At 42.2% G+C, this 20,082-nt stretch overlaps 1 protein-coding gene across 3 annotated transcripts in view; it reads left to right on the forward strand.

The window, feature by feature from the left end:
- The window catches only part of RAPGEF4 (Rap guanine nucleotide exchange factor 4), a 1,521,174-nt gene that overhangs the window by 1,054,656 nt on the left and 446,436 nt on the right, over positions 1–20,082 (forward strand). For all 3 annotated transcript variants that reach the window (XM_069616226.1, XM_069616227.1, XM_069616228.1), the window contains one exon: positions 6,936–7,086. In XM_069616226.1, the coding sequence (XP_069472327.1) occupies positions 6,936–7,086 (151 nt within the window). The remainder of the gene's footprint in view (positions 1–6,935; positions 7,087–20,082) is intronic.

Genomic DNA, 20,082 nt, shown 5'->3' on the forward strand with positions numbered 1-20,082 from the left:
CCAGTGTTGCCCCAGTAGAACACATTATCATCCCTGTGTCTGCATTGCCACAGAAAATGATCATGTCCCTCTCAACTAAGCAATGCCAGTGTTACCCCAGTAGAGCACATTATCATCCCTGTGTCTGCATTGCCACAGAAAATGATCATGGCCCTCTCAACTAAGCAATGCCAGTGTTGCCCCAGTAGAACACATTATCATCCCAGTGTCTGCATTGCCACAGAAAATGATCATGTCCCTCTCAACTAAGCAATGCCAGTGTTGCCCCAGTAGAATACATTATCATCCCTGTGTCTGCATTGCCACAGAAAATGATCCTGTCCCTCTCAACTAAGCAATGCCAGTGTTGCCCCAGTAGAGCACATTATCATCCCTGTGTCTGCATTGCCACAGAAAATGATCATGTCCCTCTCAACTAAGCAATGCGTGTTGCCCCAGTAGAACACATTATCATGCCTGTGTCTGCATTGCCACAGAAAATGATCATGTCCCTCTCAACTAAGCAATGCCAGTGTTGCCCCAGTAGAACACATTATCATCCCATTGTCTGCATTGCCACAGAAAATGATCATGTCCCTCTCAACTAAGCAATGCCAGTGTTGCCCCAGTAGAGCACATTATCATCCCTGTGTCTGCATTGCCACAGAAAATGATCATGTCCCTCTCAACTAAGCAATGCCAGTGTTGCCCCAGTAGAACACATTATCATCCCTGTGTCTGCATTGCCACAGAAAATGATCATGTCCCTCTCAACTAAGCAATGCCAGTGTTGCCCCAGTAGAACACATTATCATCCCTGTGTCTGCATTGCCACAGAAAATGATCATGTCCCTCTCAACTAAGCAATGCCAGTGTTACCCCAGTAGAGCACATTATCATCCCTGAGTCTGCATTGCCACAGAAAATTATGCTAGTTTAACAATGCCCTGACGGTCTTGATCCAGTCCACATTTGCCCCTGATTTGTCACATGTCACAAACATGGCCCTCAAAACTGCCCCATGCTACATCACATTTCCCCAAAATGCCTGATGCCTTGTTTATTGCAACAGAACTGCCCATGTAAATTCACATTGGACCCTGATTTGCCCCATGTCATTGCCCCTAGAAACGCCCTATACCACATCAGTTCCCCTCAGAACTGGCTCCTGACATCGAGCCTGTGTACACCGACACCTGCACACAAGTCATACAAACACCAACAACATATTTTCCTGTGACCCAGGTTGATCTGTGCAGTGATATATATGCAAAGGGCAGGGTGAAGGGTCATGCATTGCTGTGTGTGACTTCTCCCCTGGCCTAGGCTTTTTCCCCAGTCCTGTTTCAGGGTGGGGGGAATCGCCTGGCACTGAGTGCTTCTATTTCCCATGGCATGTCCCTGCTTGTGTTTGAGGCAGACTGTCTCCCTGGCATCGAGGCACTCTGCTGTGCATGCATCAGTGCCGGGGTCGCACTTAAGTGTGCCCTGGCGCTGACCCACGCAGAGCACGGTGCTGGGTTTGAGGTAGCCACGTGCCTTCACCTTTGTAATAAATCTACATGTTTGCAGATGTTTTACAAATGCAAAGGCAATGCACTGCCATGGAAGCTGCACTGCAGATTGATTGTCAGAAAGACATTTACTGTGTAATTGCACTGGAACTGGAGGGAGCCAGGCCCCGTGAGGGACCCCAGGCTACAATTTTACACTGGGGGGTGCAGAGCCTTTCTACCCACAAATCACCAGCTGTGTGCATCCATTCATTGCTGCTGGTCTTCCCACCATAAGATTAACAATCAAACAAAGAATGTCACCATTTTGTACAGCGCTTCATGTCAGATGGCTTGTGTTTGTAAGTACTGTAAATAGTATGTTTTTTTAAAAAAATTCAAGCATGAGAAATCATGTAGCTGAAAGATCATGAACTTGTTAAATTCCCACTACCAATATTTTGCCCTGTATCCTGTACAGTGCTCCATTGCTTCCACGCTGGATTTGGGCTATACCAATAAATAATAAGGATGATAATAATAAAAATCTATGAGCCAATGCTTTCATTTACAGTAGGCAAGAGTTTCATCCTCAAAGCTGCTTCCAGGAAGCCTCCTCCAGTTAAAGCTAAAACAAGGGGTACCAAACAGGCCTCCACTGCATCTGTTGGGTCAATAAACACATTCAAATCCTTCTGCCCGGGGCATCACCGATCCAACCAATCGTCCTGCGCGGGTCATCACCAGTCCAACCAATCGTTCTGCGCGGGTTATCACCAGTCCAACCAATCGTCCTGCGCGGTTCATCGTCGGTCCAACAAGTCCAAATCCCGGGAGTGTGTCAAGCAAGCTAAGGGAACTGCCAGAAACGTGCACCATCTCTATGTAGCCCATCAATCAGCCGGAAGGCAGTGCTTGCACACAGCGCCTTCTCCGCGCGCCGCCATGAGCCTACACAGCCATGCAGGTTATAGAGGTAATCAATGTTTATAAGCTGGTGGGTGCTTAGATCTCTGAACTTGAACTCCCAATTTAATCAGTTGCATGCTTTCTGCTGTTTATGTAACAAAAACAAATGCAATTATGTTTACACTCAAAAACCCTTATGAATATTCATGAGCTCGGTTTCAGTGCACGCTTAAAGGGATGTGAGATTCTGGCAGAAGACCAGCGTTGTCGGTATAAAATGTTCATATAAAAGAGTGTTCCCTCTGTTAATAGAGAGTGGCTTCATTAAAATTGGTATCTTCAGAAATGTAATGCATACGTTTTTAGGATTCCAAAGCAAAGCCCTGTTGAAATTCGCAGAGAACTTAGAAATTCCTAATTTCAGTTACATTAATTTTCCTAGCATGTTGAAATATTTTTCGCATCAGCAGTGGTGTTAACTGGCCATTGATGGTGGCAGGTGCAAAATGGTGCAAGTACCGGGGCATCTAATACCAGTGCCTGGCAAATGCCTAATACTTATACACAAGCCAAAACTGTTGGCTTTTGTCAGTTATTGTTTTTAACAGGACTTCAGTGAAGGACACACGGAGTGTCTATAAATCGAGTGGGTGAATGCAGAACTGGTAAGACATTTGTTTATACCAGTAGCAGGTCATTAACTCTCAAAAGACTGCTTTGACAAAACACTGGCAGGCACTTTGAGTGCAACGTTTGATGATAAGGCTTGATTAAAGCAAACTCAAAGAGTTTGCACAATGAGTTGTTTTGAGCAGGGAGGGGCAGTAACTAGGTGGGAATGGCCATAGAGATTAGCATGGCCATGGACAGTCGCTCCTAAGTTAAAAGATCTTTTTAAAAAGATTTAGAATGACCACTCTGTGACCACACGGAGCAGCCTTTCTAAACCGGACAGTCACGCCCCTGCCGCACACGAGTGCATGCAGGGGCTGACAGGCACGTCGGGACACGGAACCGCAGGACCAGGAGAACGGGTAAGTGTGTGTGTGCTGGGGGTATGTATGTGTTTTGATTTGGGGGAGTGGGGGCTGAGGGGGCGGGGGTATGGGGATGGTGCCTGAGGCTGAGAGATGGGGGGGTTTGAGGGTGCATGTGTTGTGGTGGGTGTGTTGTGTGTGTTGTGTGTATGTGTTTTGGTTTGGGGGTGAGAGTGAGGGGTGGTGGGGTGGTAGGAACAACGGGGAGCTTGGAGCGGGGGGTTAAACCCCCAAATATTAAAAAAAAATGAAAAAACGCATTTTAAAGGTCTCAAGAGTAAAAGACGTTTATAGTGGCGTTTTTCCGAACAAAAGAAAATCGGTCAATGTAAATGGGTCTTTTTCTCTTGAGAAACTTAAAAAGCAGTCTTTTCACATAGAACCGGGCAGTCAATGGATGGGCACATAACCAGACAACACCTACAGGCTGTGTGTCCCCCCTCATATGCAATGTCTCCTTACCTGTACTCTAATGGAATAGTGTAGGTTTACAGTTGTTGAAAGCGCTACCTAACAGCCCAAACTAAAAAATAGGCTTATTATCTCCAGCAGAAGAAGGTTCCAGAATTGTATCGGAACAGAGAATGTCTGGGAGGGAGGGTGGTTAGAAGATAGAGGTTGGTGGAGCCAGAATTGTATCAGAACAGAAAATGTCTGGGAGGGAGGGTGGCTAGAAGATAGAGGTTGGTGGATCCAGAATTGTATCAGAACAGAGAATGTCTGGGAGGGAGGGTGGCTAGAAGATAGAGGTTAGTGGATCCAGAATTGTATCAGAACAGAGAATGTCTGGGAGGGAGGGTGGCTAGAAGATAGAGGTTAGTGGATCCAGAATTGTATCAGAACAGAGAATGTCTGGGAGGGAGGGTGGCTAGAAGATAGAGGTTGGTGGATCCAGAATTGTATCAGAACAGAGAATGTCTGGGAGGGAGGGTGGCTAGAAGATAGAGGTTGGTGGATCCAGAATTGTATCAGAACAGAGAATGTCTGGGAGGGAGGGTGGCTAGAAGATAGAGGTTGGTGGATCCAGAATTGTATCAGAACAGAGAATGTCTGGGAGGGAGGGTGGCTAGAAGATAGAGGTTGGTGGATCCAGAATTGTATCAGAACAGAGACTGTCTGGGAGGGAGGGTGGCTAGAAGATAGAGGTTGGTGGATCCAGAATTGTATCAGAACAGAGAATGTCTGGGAGGGAGGGTGGCTAGAAGATAGAGGTTGGTGGATCCAGAATTGTATCAGAACAGAGAATGTCTGGGAGGGAGGGTGGCTAGAAGATAGAGGTTAGTGGATCCAGAATTGTATCAGAACAGAGAATGTCTGGGAGGGAGGGTGGCTAGAAGATAGAGGTTAGTGGATCCAGAATTGTATCAGAACAGAGAATGTCTGGGAGGGAGGGTGGCTAGAAGATAGAGGTTGGTGGATCCAGAATTTTATCAGAACAGAGAATGTCTGGGAGGGAGGGTGGCTAGAAGATAGAGGTTGGTGGATCCAGAATTGTATCAGAACAGAGAATGTCTGGGAGGGAGGGTGGCTAGAAGATAGAGGTTGGTGGATCCAGAATTGTATCAGAACAGAGAATGTCTGGGAGGGAGGGTGGCTAGAAGATAGAGGTTGGTGGATCCAGAATTGTATCAGAACAGAGACTGTCTGGGAGGGAGGGTGGCTAGAAGATAGAGGTTGGTGGATCCAGAATTGTATCAGAACAGAGAATGTCTGGGAGGGAGGGTGGCTAGAAGATAGAGGTTGGTGGATCCAGAATTGTATCAGAACAGAGAATGTCTGGGAGGGAGGGTGGCTAGAAGATAGAGGTTGGTGGATCCAGAATTGTATCAGAACAGAGAATGTCTGGGAGGGAGGGTGGCTAGAAGATAGAGGTTGGTGGATCTTAGAGATTGGGTGGGTAGAAAGGGAGTGGTTCTTTCTGAATGATAGCAAGAGTCTTCCCTGGGAATGTTTCTTACTTGAGACAAAGGATTTGCCACGTGCAGCTGCCTCTGGTTGGTTTGAAAGGGGTAAAAGGAACCTCATTATTAGGCCTGCCATCAATCCGCCCGCTCAGGGGCATAGACTTTGGTTTTCCCGGTAGAGGGGCGGAGGCAAAAAAAAAAGTCGCCCATTGTAACATATAGGGAGTTTCAGGCAATTGGCCTTTCCTGGGGGCGGGCCCGCTCAACGTTGGGCAATCTGGCATGTGCTGGCATGCTGTTCGATGGAGTATCACTCAATCACACTGATCCAGTTTGTAATCGACTAAGACGCGCACTACCACCGGATGCCCATCAAAGTTGGAGAAAAAGAGGCATGTTTTCAGATGCTGGGTAAAGTAGGACGTGCTCTCTGTTATAGGATTCACCTGGGGGGCAGGGGGGCAGGGGGTAATTGTCATTGTACAAAAGATGGGACCCCCGAGATTCTTGAATGAAGGTGGGGGGGTGGGTTGACCCAAAACATTTCAAGAGTGAGGTCAAAGTGGCTAGGACAGTCAACAGGTGCTTGGTATATTGAAATAGGTCTTGCATCTTATTAAAGCTGTACCTTCCAATCCACTCTTTTAATTCAGCGAGTCCTCAGCCCTCTACCTCAGTTGCTCAGGCTCAGTGGTGACATAACTAAGGGTGTCCCTCTGCCTGGTACCGGAGTCTCTGTGCAACCTATCCGTCCCGGGTTTGATTGCACTGCGTTCGCCACTGGCTTCTTTCTTCTGAATGCAGTTAGCACCGCTGATTTGCATTCCACGCACGAAGCAGTGTGAAGAGATGATGTCCTGTGTCTGGCTATTTACCGCAGCGTAACCCAAACCCCGATTTTAAATGTTTGACGTCACAGGAAGGGCATTAGCGCCTGCGATATTCCAATAACAGGTTTAAGTGTGTTCTACCAAACCTCAGTCCTTATGAGTGCGCCTGACCTCTGGCCCCGTGATGCAGCCTATGACGTCTCTTCCCCAGCATTTCATCTCACCGCAACAGGCAGCTGGTACTGCTTCAGCAACAGCAGGAGCAAGACAGCTTCTAAGCACTGCCACAGCAAAAACATACCTGACACACCATACATGTATAAGTGGGGGAGGGGGTATGTGTTCTTTCATCGACAGTGTTTTTCGGATGTATTTTTTTGTCGAATTTTCTTTCTTTGAAAAAACTCGACATTTTATTTTGTATTTTGGAGGGTGTTGCCTCCTAACCCACATACCTTATTAATTTGAGATTATTAAAGACCCCCACACCTCTTATTTACCCTTACCCACAACCCCCTATATTTTTCGATTAGTTTTTTCAACAAAAAAAATTGGAAACACATCGAAAAAAAACCTGTCGACGAGTGAACGTCGTACCATTTTCCCCTCTAAGATCCAAGTGCTATCATATGGAACTCAAGCTTTGCTCTCTCTGTGGTGCCAGCCCGTACCCCTCAGCGGTACATATCCCGTCACTGACACCCTCCTCTGAGCAAATCTATGTATCCGATATGTCATATCTCCAGCAATGGAGGCTCTTTGTTTTCCTTTACACCCTTGCACATATCATGCCCAGCCTTCTCAAGGTACGGAACAAGAGAAAATGGACTATGCCCTCAACAACAAGCGACGAGTGATACGCCTTGTCCTGCAGTGGGCCGCGCTGTATGGAGACTTGCTACAGGAGGATGAAGTTGCAACGGCCTTCCTGGAGGTAGGTGGGCCTTTGACAGCTCTGGGTGATGAGACTGGGGCCTCGATATTGATGGACCCTGGCACTGTTTTTTTTGTTGTCCACAGATTGTGCTTCATGGGCAGTAATGTGAGTGGGTAAAGGTTCAATCTAATGCTGTTATTCCCACCCTTGTTGTGCAGCGTCCAAGGTGGGGACTGCCTGTGTGCTGAATCTGCTTGCCATTGCAGCGCTGCTTATTCTTTAGGTTCCGCCAAAGTGCATGCCAGCAAGAGACACTGAACTATTTTATTTATTTATTTTTCATTTATTTGCATTTATAAAGTGCACAAACAGCCCAGAGGCATTGTGGCGCTGTTACAAGGAATCGGCTTAGTTATATTTGCACATACATGTGGTTAGATATGCAGCACAGGGCTACATATTGAGCAGCATATCATTACATAGCACATACATACAGCTGTTTATAATCTACAAACATAAATGTCTCGGCCAGGGGCCTTAGTAGCGATATGTGTGAAGTTTTAGGCAAATAGTCTAGCTTTGATGGCTTTACGAAAAGTGAGGTGTGAAGGTTCAGATCTGAGGGCACTGGGAGGGAGTTCCATTGCCAGGAGGCAATGAAGGGGAAGCCGGCACCCCCTCCTCTAGCACGCTTAACTAAGGGAACAGGGAGCAAGTTGGGGTAGGGTGTTCTTGTGGGTCTGGAGGCTGGGGGGAATTATGCTACAATATGGCATCACAGACACACACACACTCACACTTTATCGCATCTCATTTATTCGTTTCTAGAAAGGCATGGTGTTGGAGGTAGGATGACTTTCCTAAAAATGTAAGGAAGGCGAGATCAGTTGTACTGCGCAGATGTAGAACTGCGAGGTTATAGAGAACCAAAATTAGCAAGAGACCAAAGGGCTGCTGCCCTATCCCATGGCGAATGGCAGAGAGATTGTGTGTGAAACTGACGCAGTCAGCAGCTGCAGCACATTTCAAGATGGAATGAGAGAACACAGCAATGGAAAGGAGAGTGTATGGGAGTCTCCCACCTCGCAGTCCCCCAAAAGAGTCCACCAAGTCTTGGAAAAATGCCAATAATGTGTTTATTTCCTTTATGCTATATTGTAATCAAGTAACCTTTAGCATTCTTACAAGACACAATAATATTTCAACAGTTGAGCATATAAACATAATACAATACTTCTTAAATAATTAAAACCGTGAGGTATTGAAATGTAAGCGTCAGGAAGCGAGCTTGTAAAACAAGTTGATTATCTTCCAAAAGGGTCTTTAACTCTATAGTCCATCAAAGAAAAGAAATCCAGAACTCCTATATGATTTCTAACATACTTATTCAAATAGATGTTCCTTAGGAAAAAGTGGAAAGTGCAAATTGATCAGTGTCATGAACATGCAAAAGTTGCAAAGATAATTAAGAACATATGTTACTAAGTTTCCAGTAGTTTCGTGATAAAATCAACAATTAAAAACAATTTTCATAGCCTGGATTCCTTAATTCCAAAGTCCATACCATGTATAATCTTATAGACAAATATACTTTTTTCTTCATTCAAGACCCTTCAGGATTTCATTTAGAAAAGTGCAAATTGCAATTACCAAGAACAATTGGTCACCTCTCATGCATCTTTCCAACAAAGCTTCATTAAGGACACTCTCAAGGTCATAAACAGATTTAATGAAAGAAAATATTCTACTAAATGTCAGTGCCTCGCATTCTATAAGACAATGTTTAATGGTTTCAAAAGAACAGTCATGCTTGCAAAGTCTACACTCAAGATTTCTCTCCTTACGCCTTTGTCTTGGCGTGATTACTTCCCAAGAGTGTAATAGATTGAAATGAAAATACATACAAGTTCGCCTCAGAAGCATGTCTGGAAATTATTTCAAAGATGGCAATATAGTTCCAACTTTCCCGGTAGCTTAAGACAATCTTTAGCTAAAGATTTGGATGACAGAATTTCGTAGTTGTTTACCCAGTCCAAAATAATTTTTCATTATAATTGACTCATATAGACCCTCAAATTTAAATTCTGCTTCAAACATTTTTGGAAAAACAAGGTTAGTTAAAAAGCTTTTATATGCCTTCCATATCATAGGTTTACAGTTTATCGTTTCTTTTAAACACCACCGAAGATCATTCTTATTTGCTACTTTTATTTTTAAGAAGGCTATTATATGTCTGTGTTTGTTTAGTGTTCTTCATGATGTTAACCTGAATTCAATTCTTTTTTTCTTATTCTTATTCTTTGAATCAAGCATGTACTGGGAAGGCCTAAAACCTGTTTCCAATAGTATGCAATTGTTCAATCCACGATGGCAGAATTAACTCAGCCCCCAAAGTGTAAGCCATTTGTGAAACCATTTTTGTAAGTAAAATGACTTATGAGGTGTCAAGGGGAATCCCCCAAATCTCAAATTAAAACCTTTGATTGCAGCTACTATGGTTTTTATTTGATTCAAAGACTTCTTCTTTATATATTCAGAGTTCATATTACTATAGAAATCTACTCCCAGATATTTAAATTCTTTTACTACCTCTATGGTTTCCAGCCATATTTTCCAGGTAAAAAATGGATAGATATTCTTTTTTTAACCAAATTTCATTTATTTACATTTTTTTTATTGAATTGGATTTCTATGTTTTACATGAGACTATACATGTCCAACTGATTTAACAGTGGAAGAGATTTGGCAAGTCGTCCGCGCAACCTAACCAGGTTTTGGGATACTTAGCTATACTAGAGGGGACAGCATGGACCTGCTTAAGCTTTTGTTCAAGTCTCCAAGATATACATTTAATAAAGCTGGGACTAATATGCATCCCTGTGTGACACCTTGCCTAGAGTCTATCTGATCAGAGCAAATGCCTGAATAACGTAACCATACTCTAGACTTGGGGCAGTTATGCAGAACTTGGATGAGTGTTAGTAGGTCCATGTCTGTTCAATTTGCTTTCAATTTATCCCATAATATTTCACTGTTAACATGGTCAAAGGGTGATTAATAATTAATTAATGAAAGCCATGAAAAATGCTGTATAACGTTTTTTTGATGTGATAGAGGAAAGATGTTTTGAAACAGTTATATTAGAATAAGTTGAAAAGCCTTTACGAGATCCGATCTGCTGTGACGCAAGTAGTTCATCGTTAGTCATCCAATTATTTAATTTTCCCAAAATAAATATAAACTGGAAACGTACCTTATAGACTTTTTCATTGCACAATCCAGATGCTGCAAATGAATGGTTAACCAGTTGTCCTCTTAAATGTGAAGCCTTGTTTCCGATAGCAACACGGTTTTCTGACAGGCAGATCAACTACAGATCACACCAACACTCTGGTCATAATAGTAAAGGAAACCTTTACTGCAATCTTTGCAGAGTTTATTTCTAATGCTGGTAAACAGTGTCTTAGGAAAAAGGAAGGAATTCTGTGGGAGGAGTTTCTCAATGACTTGTTGCCCATGGGGCTTTCTAGTGGGACTGAAACGGAACACACTTTGCTTCTTCTGTCATGGCAGAAGAAGGAAAGAGCAGGGATCCTAGTGATGACCAACAGGCTCAACAATGCTTTTTTCTATGTTTGTGTGAAATAGTTAATATTTAAGAGGACAAAGTAATACCAGATAGAATTAATATGAAAACCTCCATAACAAATTAATATAAATACAATATATTTGCAAATCCTAAGATCTAAAAAGAGCAGTGTATACAATCATGGACTATGTAAGCATTCCAAATTCATAAGTAAAAATATTCATTCATTTACAAGAGCATAGATATGTTGCATAATTCATAACGTTAAGATAATCCTCTTCAATCGGTTTCCATAACTTAATCATTCCAACAATAAGTGCTAGGTTATTGCCTTTTAAACAGCACACCCACAAGTATGGTGATCTTATTGTCTCGATATTATGTACAAACGTACTCAAGTTCTGCATGTATAAGTCCACAAGCTTACCACATGATGTGAGCAGGTGCCTGCATGCTTCTAAGACTCCTGGTAAAAGACATAGACGACGGATGGACGGATGTGTTTTTTCTACGTATGCAAAGATTTGGGCCAAGGATTGTGAGACTAGGCAATACATTAATTTGAAGGAATATGAATTTATGCCTATATGTTTGGGAGGGAAATTTTATTAGATACTTTTGTGGTTTGCTAAATTCATACGTGACAATTATGAATTCTTGGGGATGTCTATGTTTTCTAACAGCTATATTCAGATTCTGCATGAAATTCTACCGTCTCACTCTTTTAATCATTTCCTTCCTAAAAATACCATGGTTTAAGCCCAGAGAGGGCTCAGATCTTATATGTTTCTCAAGGTGACTGTGAATGCATCTGGTCTTTGGGAATTAGGAGATTTCTGAGATTTTCACTAATAGCTATTTTAAAGGCATGATATCTGAAGCTATACATTACATCAGGAAAGGCAACCTTTTTAGTTTGGTTAATGCACTAAATGAAGTAATGCCAAATTCGAGTGTTATCGACTGCACACTATTGGAAGCCAGCAATTCTAGTGTCTTACGGCAAAATATACCCCCTAGTCGGCCAACTCACTCCAAGCAATCTAGGGAAGAACATTCTGTGCCAGACCATAAAGATGGCATTAGATTCTGTTTATAGATTAAAATTAGGCCTCCATAGCTATAACCTCCATATCAATGAGTAAAACCTTTAATTGTACCGGCTTTACTTAAGAATTCAGTACGCCTGAACTCATGATCCATCAGATGCGGCTGCTTACTTGCTACAGTCACACCCAAATAGGTATACATAAATTCCAGAACCTGAATCATCCAGTTTTCAGCCAGGGCTGCACGTCCCCTTTTAAATAGTATATGTTGAGTTTTCTTGGGGTTTATAGTTAGCATATTTGGCTTTGAGTATGTAATTAATGCAGTTAATGGGCGCTTCATGCCGATACATGTATGATCCAATATAACAATGTCATCGGCATAGCCAATCCATACAGTGCAGTTAGGCAGGGCAAAAAAAAAACATCTGCCACTGAAGCAGGGGCTGTTCAGTGAACCCTACTACATTTTAACTATCATAATTTGGAGTATGTCAAGCAGGACTGAGGGGTTTATTGATTCCCAGATAAGATCTTGCTTACTGTATAAAATCACTCGTTTAGAAGGTCTATCATGCAGGGTAGTTAATGCTATTTCTCAGTTAGAGTGTGAAGCAAATCCCCAAGTCTCCCGTCTATACTTTCAAGCACTGAGAAGGTGGCTGATTGCTCTAGGCCATTTCATTCATGAAAGCGTTGTTAGAACATGTGTCGATCTGACTGCAACAACACTACAGCTCGTAAAATTAGATTAGGGGTTTCATACATTTCAAATGAAAAACAACCTTGTCTCAGCCAAGTTATCCCTTAATGTCCTTTTTATGTTCCTTGCATGTGCCAATAATCTCTACAATTTATTAGGCTCTTACCTGTGGGATGGAACTTGATGCGGCTTTAGGAGCAATCCGGTTTAACAATTGACTTAAGAAAGAATTTTCCAGTAGGCCCATTGTGGAGTCCATTAGGCAATACACACAAAAAGAACAAAAGCTAAATACAATATACAAGCTTATGTATGATTGTTGTTATATGCCAGGTCCACTTGGTAAATGGGACCTTAGACCAAACTCTGTATGCCCTAATGCAAAGAAATGGGAGCACTATTGAAACATATGTTTTGAACATGTCCAGTAAAAGTTTAATATTGGAAATAGGTTTGGAGTATTATGATGGGCTACCCTTTATCAGGATGATTTTCTCTGGACCGTGATGATAAGGGTTCTAGCCCTTTATGCTGGCTATGCTAAAGACAGCTTCTGAACAACCAACATTGCTCTCGTAGACAACAGGAGCTACACAATGTTATTTTGCAATTTTGCAAGAAAAGATGGATTCAGTTTGATTTTAAAAAATGGGCTGATATTTGCTAATGAAATTCTCCCAACTCTACGGCTGATGCTAATTCATAATAGAGTGGCAATTTCTTAAACATTTTTGTTTGGATTGATTGAAGTGGATGTTATGTAAATTGAAAACATAATGTAGCAATGGTCGAATGGTGAACTGATTTCACGATGATGAAAACGTGATCAAAAAGTAGAAATAGACCACAGGGTCGCTAAACTTCTCCGTGGCGAATGGCAGATCATTTCTGAGTCAGATGCTGTAGTATATTCGAAGATGACGAGAGAGAGAAGTGAGGTAATAAATACAGCAGGGAAATGACGCCCCATTAAACATCTCCCTCATCAGAGCAACACCAGTAGAGTTCCAGCAGTGCTCAATGGGACTGGATTTAAAAAGCCAAGGAGGCACAACACAAATCATCTGGACTGCCAACAAAACAAAGCAGAAGCAAAAGCCACAGCTCTCCTGAAAACTGGAAATGATTCGAATATGTTCACAGAAAGCTATATACAGCCATGATTCAAACACCCAATTGACTTCTAGTGAGTCAAGAACACCAACTCCATCAGACAGCAAATACAAACTCCCAGACTATCATTTAGTAGAGCAGAACTAAACAAGTAACACTAACCTAAGAGTAGACTGAAAGTTATATGTAGCCACGATCCAAACACCCGATTGACATTTAGTTAGTGGGTCCAGAAAAACACCAACTGCACCAGACAGCAATTCCAAACTTTCAGAGCATAATTTAGTAGAACCGGAGAGCAGAACTAAACAAGTAACACAGCGATAACCAAGGTGAGGCTGAGACCAATGTAGCAAAGTCATAGATGAGCGATAACTAAGGTCAGGCTGAGAGCAATGTAGCTAGTCGTAGATGAGTGATAACCAAGGTGAGGCTGAGAGCAATGTAGCAAAGTCGTAGATGAGCGATAACCAAGGTGAGGCTGAGAGCAATGTAGCACAGTCGTAGATGAGTGATATGCAATGTGAGGCTGAGAGCAATGTAGCAAAGTTGTAGATGAGCGATAACCCAGGTGATGCTGAGAGCAATGTAGCAAAGTCGTTGATGAGCGATATGCAAGGTGAGGCTGAGAGCAATGCAGCAAAGTCGTTGATGAGCGATATATGTGAGGCTGAGAGCAATGTAGCAAAGTCGTAGATAAGTGATAACCCAGGTGATGCTGAGAGCAATGTAGCAAAGTCATTGATGAGCGATATGCAAGGTGAGGCTGAGAGCAATGCAGCAAAGTCGTTGATGAGCGATATGCAATATGAGGCTGAGAGCAATGTAGCAAAGTCGTTGATGAGCGATATGCAAGGTGAGGCTGAGAGCAATGCAGCAAAGTCGTTGATGAGCGATATGCAATGTGAGGCTGATAGCAATGTAGCAAAGTCGTAGATGAGCGATAACCAATGTGAGGCTGAGAGCAATGTAGCAAAGTCGTTGATGAGCGATACGCAATGTGAGGCTGAGAGCAATGTAGCAAAGTCATAGATGAGCGATAACCCAGGGGATGCTGAGAGCAATGTAGCAAAGTCGTAGATGAACGAAATGCAATGTGAGGCTGAGAGCAATGTAGCAAAGTCGTTGATGAGCGATATGCAAGGTGAGACTGAGAGCAATGCAGCAAAGTCTTAGGGAGACAGCAGGCTGAGCCCAGGACAACACTGGATTACAGTATCTCCTGCAACAAGTGCACCCAGTCAAGGAGGGAGTGAGCCGCAAGCCAGAGCCTTTACTGAGGCCGGTGACAGTGACGGTGAGAATTGAGCGGCACCATACTACTCTCAAGAAGGCTTCAAAATCCGTGACAAAGTCACTAAAGAGACCCTCAAGACTCCCAACAATACATTCTGACAAAGCACATCTCTGTACAAAGGAACAGAAAAATGAATTTTAGTCAATGCAAAATGTCAATGCAAAATTACATCCTACGCAGCTTCCAAGAAAGCTTCCAAGACTTAACAGACCTAGTGGCGCCTTGCATCTCTCCACTTTCCTTATCACAATAAATAAGTTGTTCCGCGGACAGCTCCACAGAGACTTAAGAAAGGAGACTAGACAAACAGAGATAAATAGAAAATCACTTCTTGTTTAAACATGTTTATACCAGAGAAGCTGTGCACCATAGCTTCTGATGAACACGTGTAATTAAACGAGCTCACTACACATCCAACATGCATACACAAATACAAAGGGCCTGATTCACAGAGTGTTTTCCTATGGGCCTGCGCAGTTATACAACGCTTCTGTGAATCAGGCACAACATGTATTTTTAAACTCATGAGGTTGTGTGCAAAACATACAACATGATATATTAATTTACATGATCATAGTTTTTGTATTTTAAGCACACCTTAAATTCAGCATGTCCTTTGCCCGGTGTCAAAATTAATAGGTTCATGCATACTAATGTACCACATGCCAACATGCTAGTTTGCATTCAAGCCATAGCTGCACTTCATAATCATGAACCAAGAAATAAATAAGTCAATGCAAAGGGTAATTTAGTGGTATTTCTAGAAAGCAGTTGCTGTAGATGTTTTTGGCTAAATGGTAGTGTTTACAATCGTCATCAGAATCAAAGTCTGATCCACAAAATTAATGTATATTTTGATTATTGACTACTGAAGATATTTTTGATAAAAACATGCCGCTCATGATGTCCTGTAATTATATCAGGGTAGTTTCCAGGATAGTGCATAAACCAACACAAAAAGAAAATCATAACATCATGAATTGTCTCCGAATGTCAATTAGAGATTGATGATCAATTATTTACCGATCAAGCACTCCGTTGGGCCACAATGGGGTGCAACCCCAAGAGTTTCTAAGGGGCTACTGTATTTGCAGCCTGTACAAAATAATGAAACTGGATAATGTAGCATGAGATGGTGGCAGAACTGTTGAAGCGATAGGTCAGTCAAATAAGTGAATGATGAAAACACAATATCTCTAAGAGTCTATCCGTTACCTATTACCCTAGCCTGAAAATGTGCTTCTGCTGTGTTTAATCTGTTTCACTCTCTAGCCACACCACTGTACTAACATGACAGCATATACGAATCACAGAATAGCTAGTGAGGTATTGTACTAATTATTATATTTCGAAATTTAAAGGTATTTCATCTTTTTTTAAAAATAATATTGGAAAATTATGCAAAAAAGCTCTGTTACCTCCTTATAGATTAACACTTGTGATATACCCAAAAGCCAGGCAAAAGAAACTCAATGAGCCTCATTATGGGCCTGGGGGTAACCCTGCTGGTGCTACTGGTGGGTTGCCGCCGGACCCGTAAAAATGTATCAGCACCCGACTTCCCGTGCCACTAGCTCATTACGAGTCCGGCAGCCGGGAAGTCAGGCGCCGGTAAATTTCTAAATCCCCATTCCCATAGAGTCCCATAGGACTCTATGGGAATGGGGACATGGAAGCACCAGCAAACGGGGCCGGTGCTTCCATGGAGGCTTTGCTTACAGTGACCGCTGCGCCCGGCAGGGTCAGACCTGTCAGGCACAGCGGCTCCGGTAGGCTAACCCGTAGTTTGCCCGGTCCGTAAAAAAGTGTGCCGGTGAGTGTACCGGCACCCTTATTTCTGGACCAGCAAACTTGGCGTGAGGCCCAATGTGTCCTTCAGCTAGTTATCTAAATATTGCAACTGTGTAGACTCCAAATGCCATAATTTCCAATTTGAGCCAATACTAAACCACAGATCAGGGGTCATCCCTGGGGCAGAGACAAGGTCTCGAGAGGCACCATCAAATGGTTTAATTTCCCACACTTTGTGATGGGTGACCCATTCCCAGCTCCATCGTGCCCACGGGCTGGGCAGTAGTTTGCTTGCTAATGCCCACAATCTTTTCATTGGACCTTTTGCTGTAAAACGTCACTCCTTTGCTTCACAGTACCACACACTGTACTTCCAGAAATGTCTCCATAGCCATAAGCATTCTGGTAATCCGGAATTGTTCTTCAAAAGTCTGGGCCAACTGTCATGTAACACGTCTCCTCGGATGGATATCAGCCGTGTGTTCAGGTAATCTTGCAGCTCCAAGCATGCCATAACCCATTCCAGATTTTTGCCTGCTTCCAGCACTCCGCTCATCAGTCGTTGAAGGGCTTCTTTAATTAGATGGCTAAGGGTGACAATTACATGTAGCCCCCTAACGTGTACCTCACTACTAGAAAGCTCTTCCCCAGATATGAGCCCGGTGGCCTTTTCAAGTCAGGCAACCCGACCTTCTAAAATTGATCACATGTTTTAAGTGCAATATTAGCCCCATTTCACATTTCTCAATTTCTTCTATATTCTGTTGTCTTTCAAACAACACCTCTCGCTGTTGCTCCAATTGGATTCCAGTCCTCGTTGTACATTTTGAAGAATGGGTGGTAGCCTGAAAGGCAGGCAGGGGAACAGTAAATGACACTATTGCTACCATTGCATTGAACACCAAGTACCTGTATACAGTCTGGCCTAACGTTGACACCATATTGTACCACGACCTCTGATTATAACCCTTTGCATATTTCATAAACTCTTTTACATCCGTCTCTGCAGACTGCAAATGTTGAATCATCGCACACATTCTGTTGTCTAAGTTCCCTGAGAACTGACACTGGGCTTCTGAGGAATTTGAGCATTCCTTCACTGCTTGAGTACCCTTCCTTCCGTCTAAGATCGTTAACAAATAACACCCTGAACATATTGGTCTGTCCCTACTTCTCCCTAGAATAGTGCTGGGGTGTTCCAATTCACAATACCCTGGCACCACAACCCTATGCAAGGCCATATGTAAGTTCACTATGTCTTACACCAAGACAACCTTTCTGAGATATATGGGTACTAACTATGGATTGTTTTCGGGGGACCTGTTTGAAGACAGGACAGTCTAAGTAGCATAATATATAAAGAGAAACAGGCTTATCCCTCATTTTGCACTGACTTGATTCAAGGTAGCACACACTACCAGCCAAATGCTACATAACTCATCAGCTTTAGCAACAGAGCATTGTTTTATCCAAAACATGTATGTATTTACTCATTTTCATAAAAACCTTTCATAAAATATCAGACACTCTTCCTATGCACATGTATAGGTAACCTTTTGTAACATGACTTCATAAAAAACATAGACTACATCATGTGTGTGCAGGGGTTATTACAAACAAATTGCTTTGTCTTTACTAAAAATACCAATAAATGTAAGACAGATTTTCAAATTTCTTAAACAAAAAATGCACACACGTAACACAACCAATACATTGGGCAGGATTTATTCAACATAAAAAAACTCTCAGCCTGCTCTGACTTTTCTCATAGTCCACTAATTATTTTATGAAGTACTTTTATGTAATGTTATGGAAGGGAGAAATGGTTGTCCTTAATTGAAAAGACTAGTCACCCGATTGTGTCCAGTCAGTGTCCAGTCAGATTCTGGTCGACAACGTGTGTTTCGGACATAACATTAATTTTAACAATGTCATATGATCAGAGAAATGTGGCGTTTCTGGATCTTTAGATCCAAAAATCTACAGTGTGTGGTCTTGAAAACACTTTGTACAGAAATCCAACGGATAAAAACAGTCTGTTGAGGTATAATAGTTTCAATCCACAAAGTCTAAGGAACAACTTACTGGTAAAAAAGTTCCTGCAGGTTCGCAAGAACTGTTCTACATTAACCAAGTTTGATTCACATAGCAAGAATTCAATGACTAAAAGAATGGGGGTTACCCACAAAAAATCATACGAGTTTCTCGGAAACGCGCCCAGAATACCAAAAGGAATACATGCCTTGCAAAACAAGAGAAAATGAAATCAGAAAACCTGCATTGCCCCCTTCAGTCCCATTAGTAATTACCTGAGAAGGGCCATTCTTAAAAACGAGCATATTGTGAAATCCCCAGACGTTGCCCCAGAAAAACACAGTTTTGGTTTCGTAAGGCAGAAAAATCTAAAAGACTCCTTAGTAAACACTTATGGACATTCTGAAAAAAGACCTGTGCAACAAACAACACTGTGGACTCTACCTCCAGTGGTTGGTCATTTTAAGTGTGGACGGTGTTCAGTGTGCTGTTTGTCAAAGCACATCAAACAGATAGACCAATATGGACTAAACTGGCGGCTGGACAAATTCACAAATTGCAGAACACAGTGGGCAATATATGGTACAAAATGCCCATGCATGTGGATTTATATTGGTAAAACAAAACATGGGGCAAGACAATGTATTTGTGAAAATTGGTCCTGCTTGAAGAATTAAGCGGCCGAAAAGCCTATGGTGGCACACTTTCTAAGAATAAAACAAAAACCATCAGACATGTTTTGGTTTATAATACAAGTAATTGAGGCACCCCCAGGAGGTGGGGATCATGATTTACTTTTACGTAGAGCAAAACAGACGTGGATTTTTAAACTGAACACAGTACAGAATGACCTGAATACCATCATAGAATTGGGTCTGTTTATGCATTAAATGCATAAGCAAAAGTCTCTTTTCCTTCTTTGACTTTCTGTGCTTTTTGTCTGCAGGTTGGCCCAGCTATACAGGCCGATAAGTATGGATGCAATTACCCTCGTTATGGAGATAAGTCTTCATACATAATATAAGGATCCACCATAATTTGGACATCAAGAAACAAGTATATAGCCAATGATATGGTAGCACCGGTAGGTAGACATAACTTAGATTACTGTAAAAGTTATTTTACCTCAATTACTAATCTATTGAGAAATGGATAAATAGATCTCTCCATTTCCTTTGTTAATGTAGAACAGTTCCTGTGAACTCGCAGGAACTTTCATACCATAAGGGAGGCATGGTATCGCAAGTATGACAGACACTGATCCAAGAGACATTATTTCAAAACCTTTATTTAATTTTTGGGATTTGGAAAAACTCCTACTTTGCCCTATAGCTATGATGGGAGTAGTCTCTACCATCAAATAATAAAGAAAACATAGTCCTAGTCAGTCTTTGTCAAATCAAAATGACTTTCACTAACAAAACCTTATGCATGCACTATCTCTTATACAAAATGTGTGTAAAGGGGCATATGTATG

This window comes from Ambystoma mexicanum, chromosome 9 (genome assembly GCF_040938575.1).
Source record: "Ambystoma mexicanum isolate Mex_15411 chromosome 9, UKY_AmexF1_1, whole genome shotgun sequence".
In the NCBI taxonomy this organism is placed as follows: Eukaryota; Metazoa; Chordata; class Amphibia; order Caudata; family Ambystomatidae; genus Ambystoma; species Ambystoma mexicanum.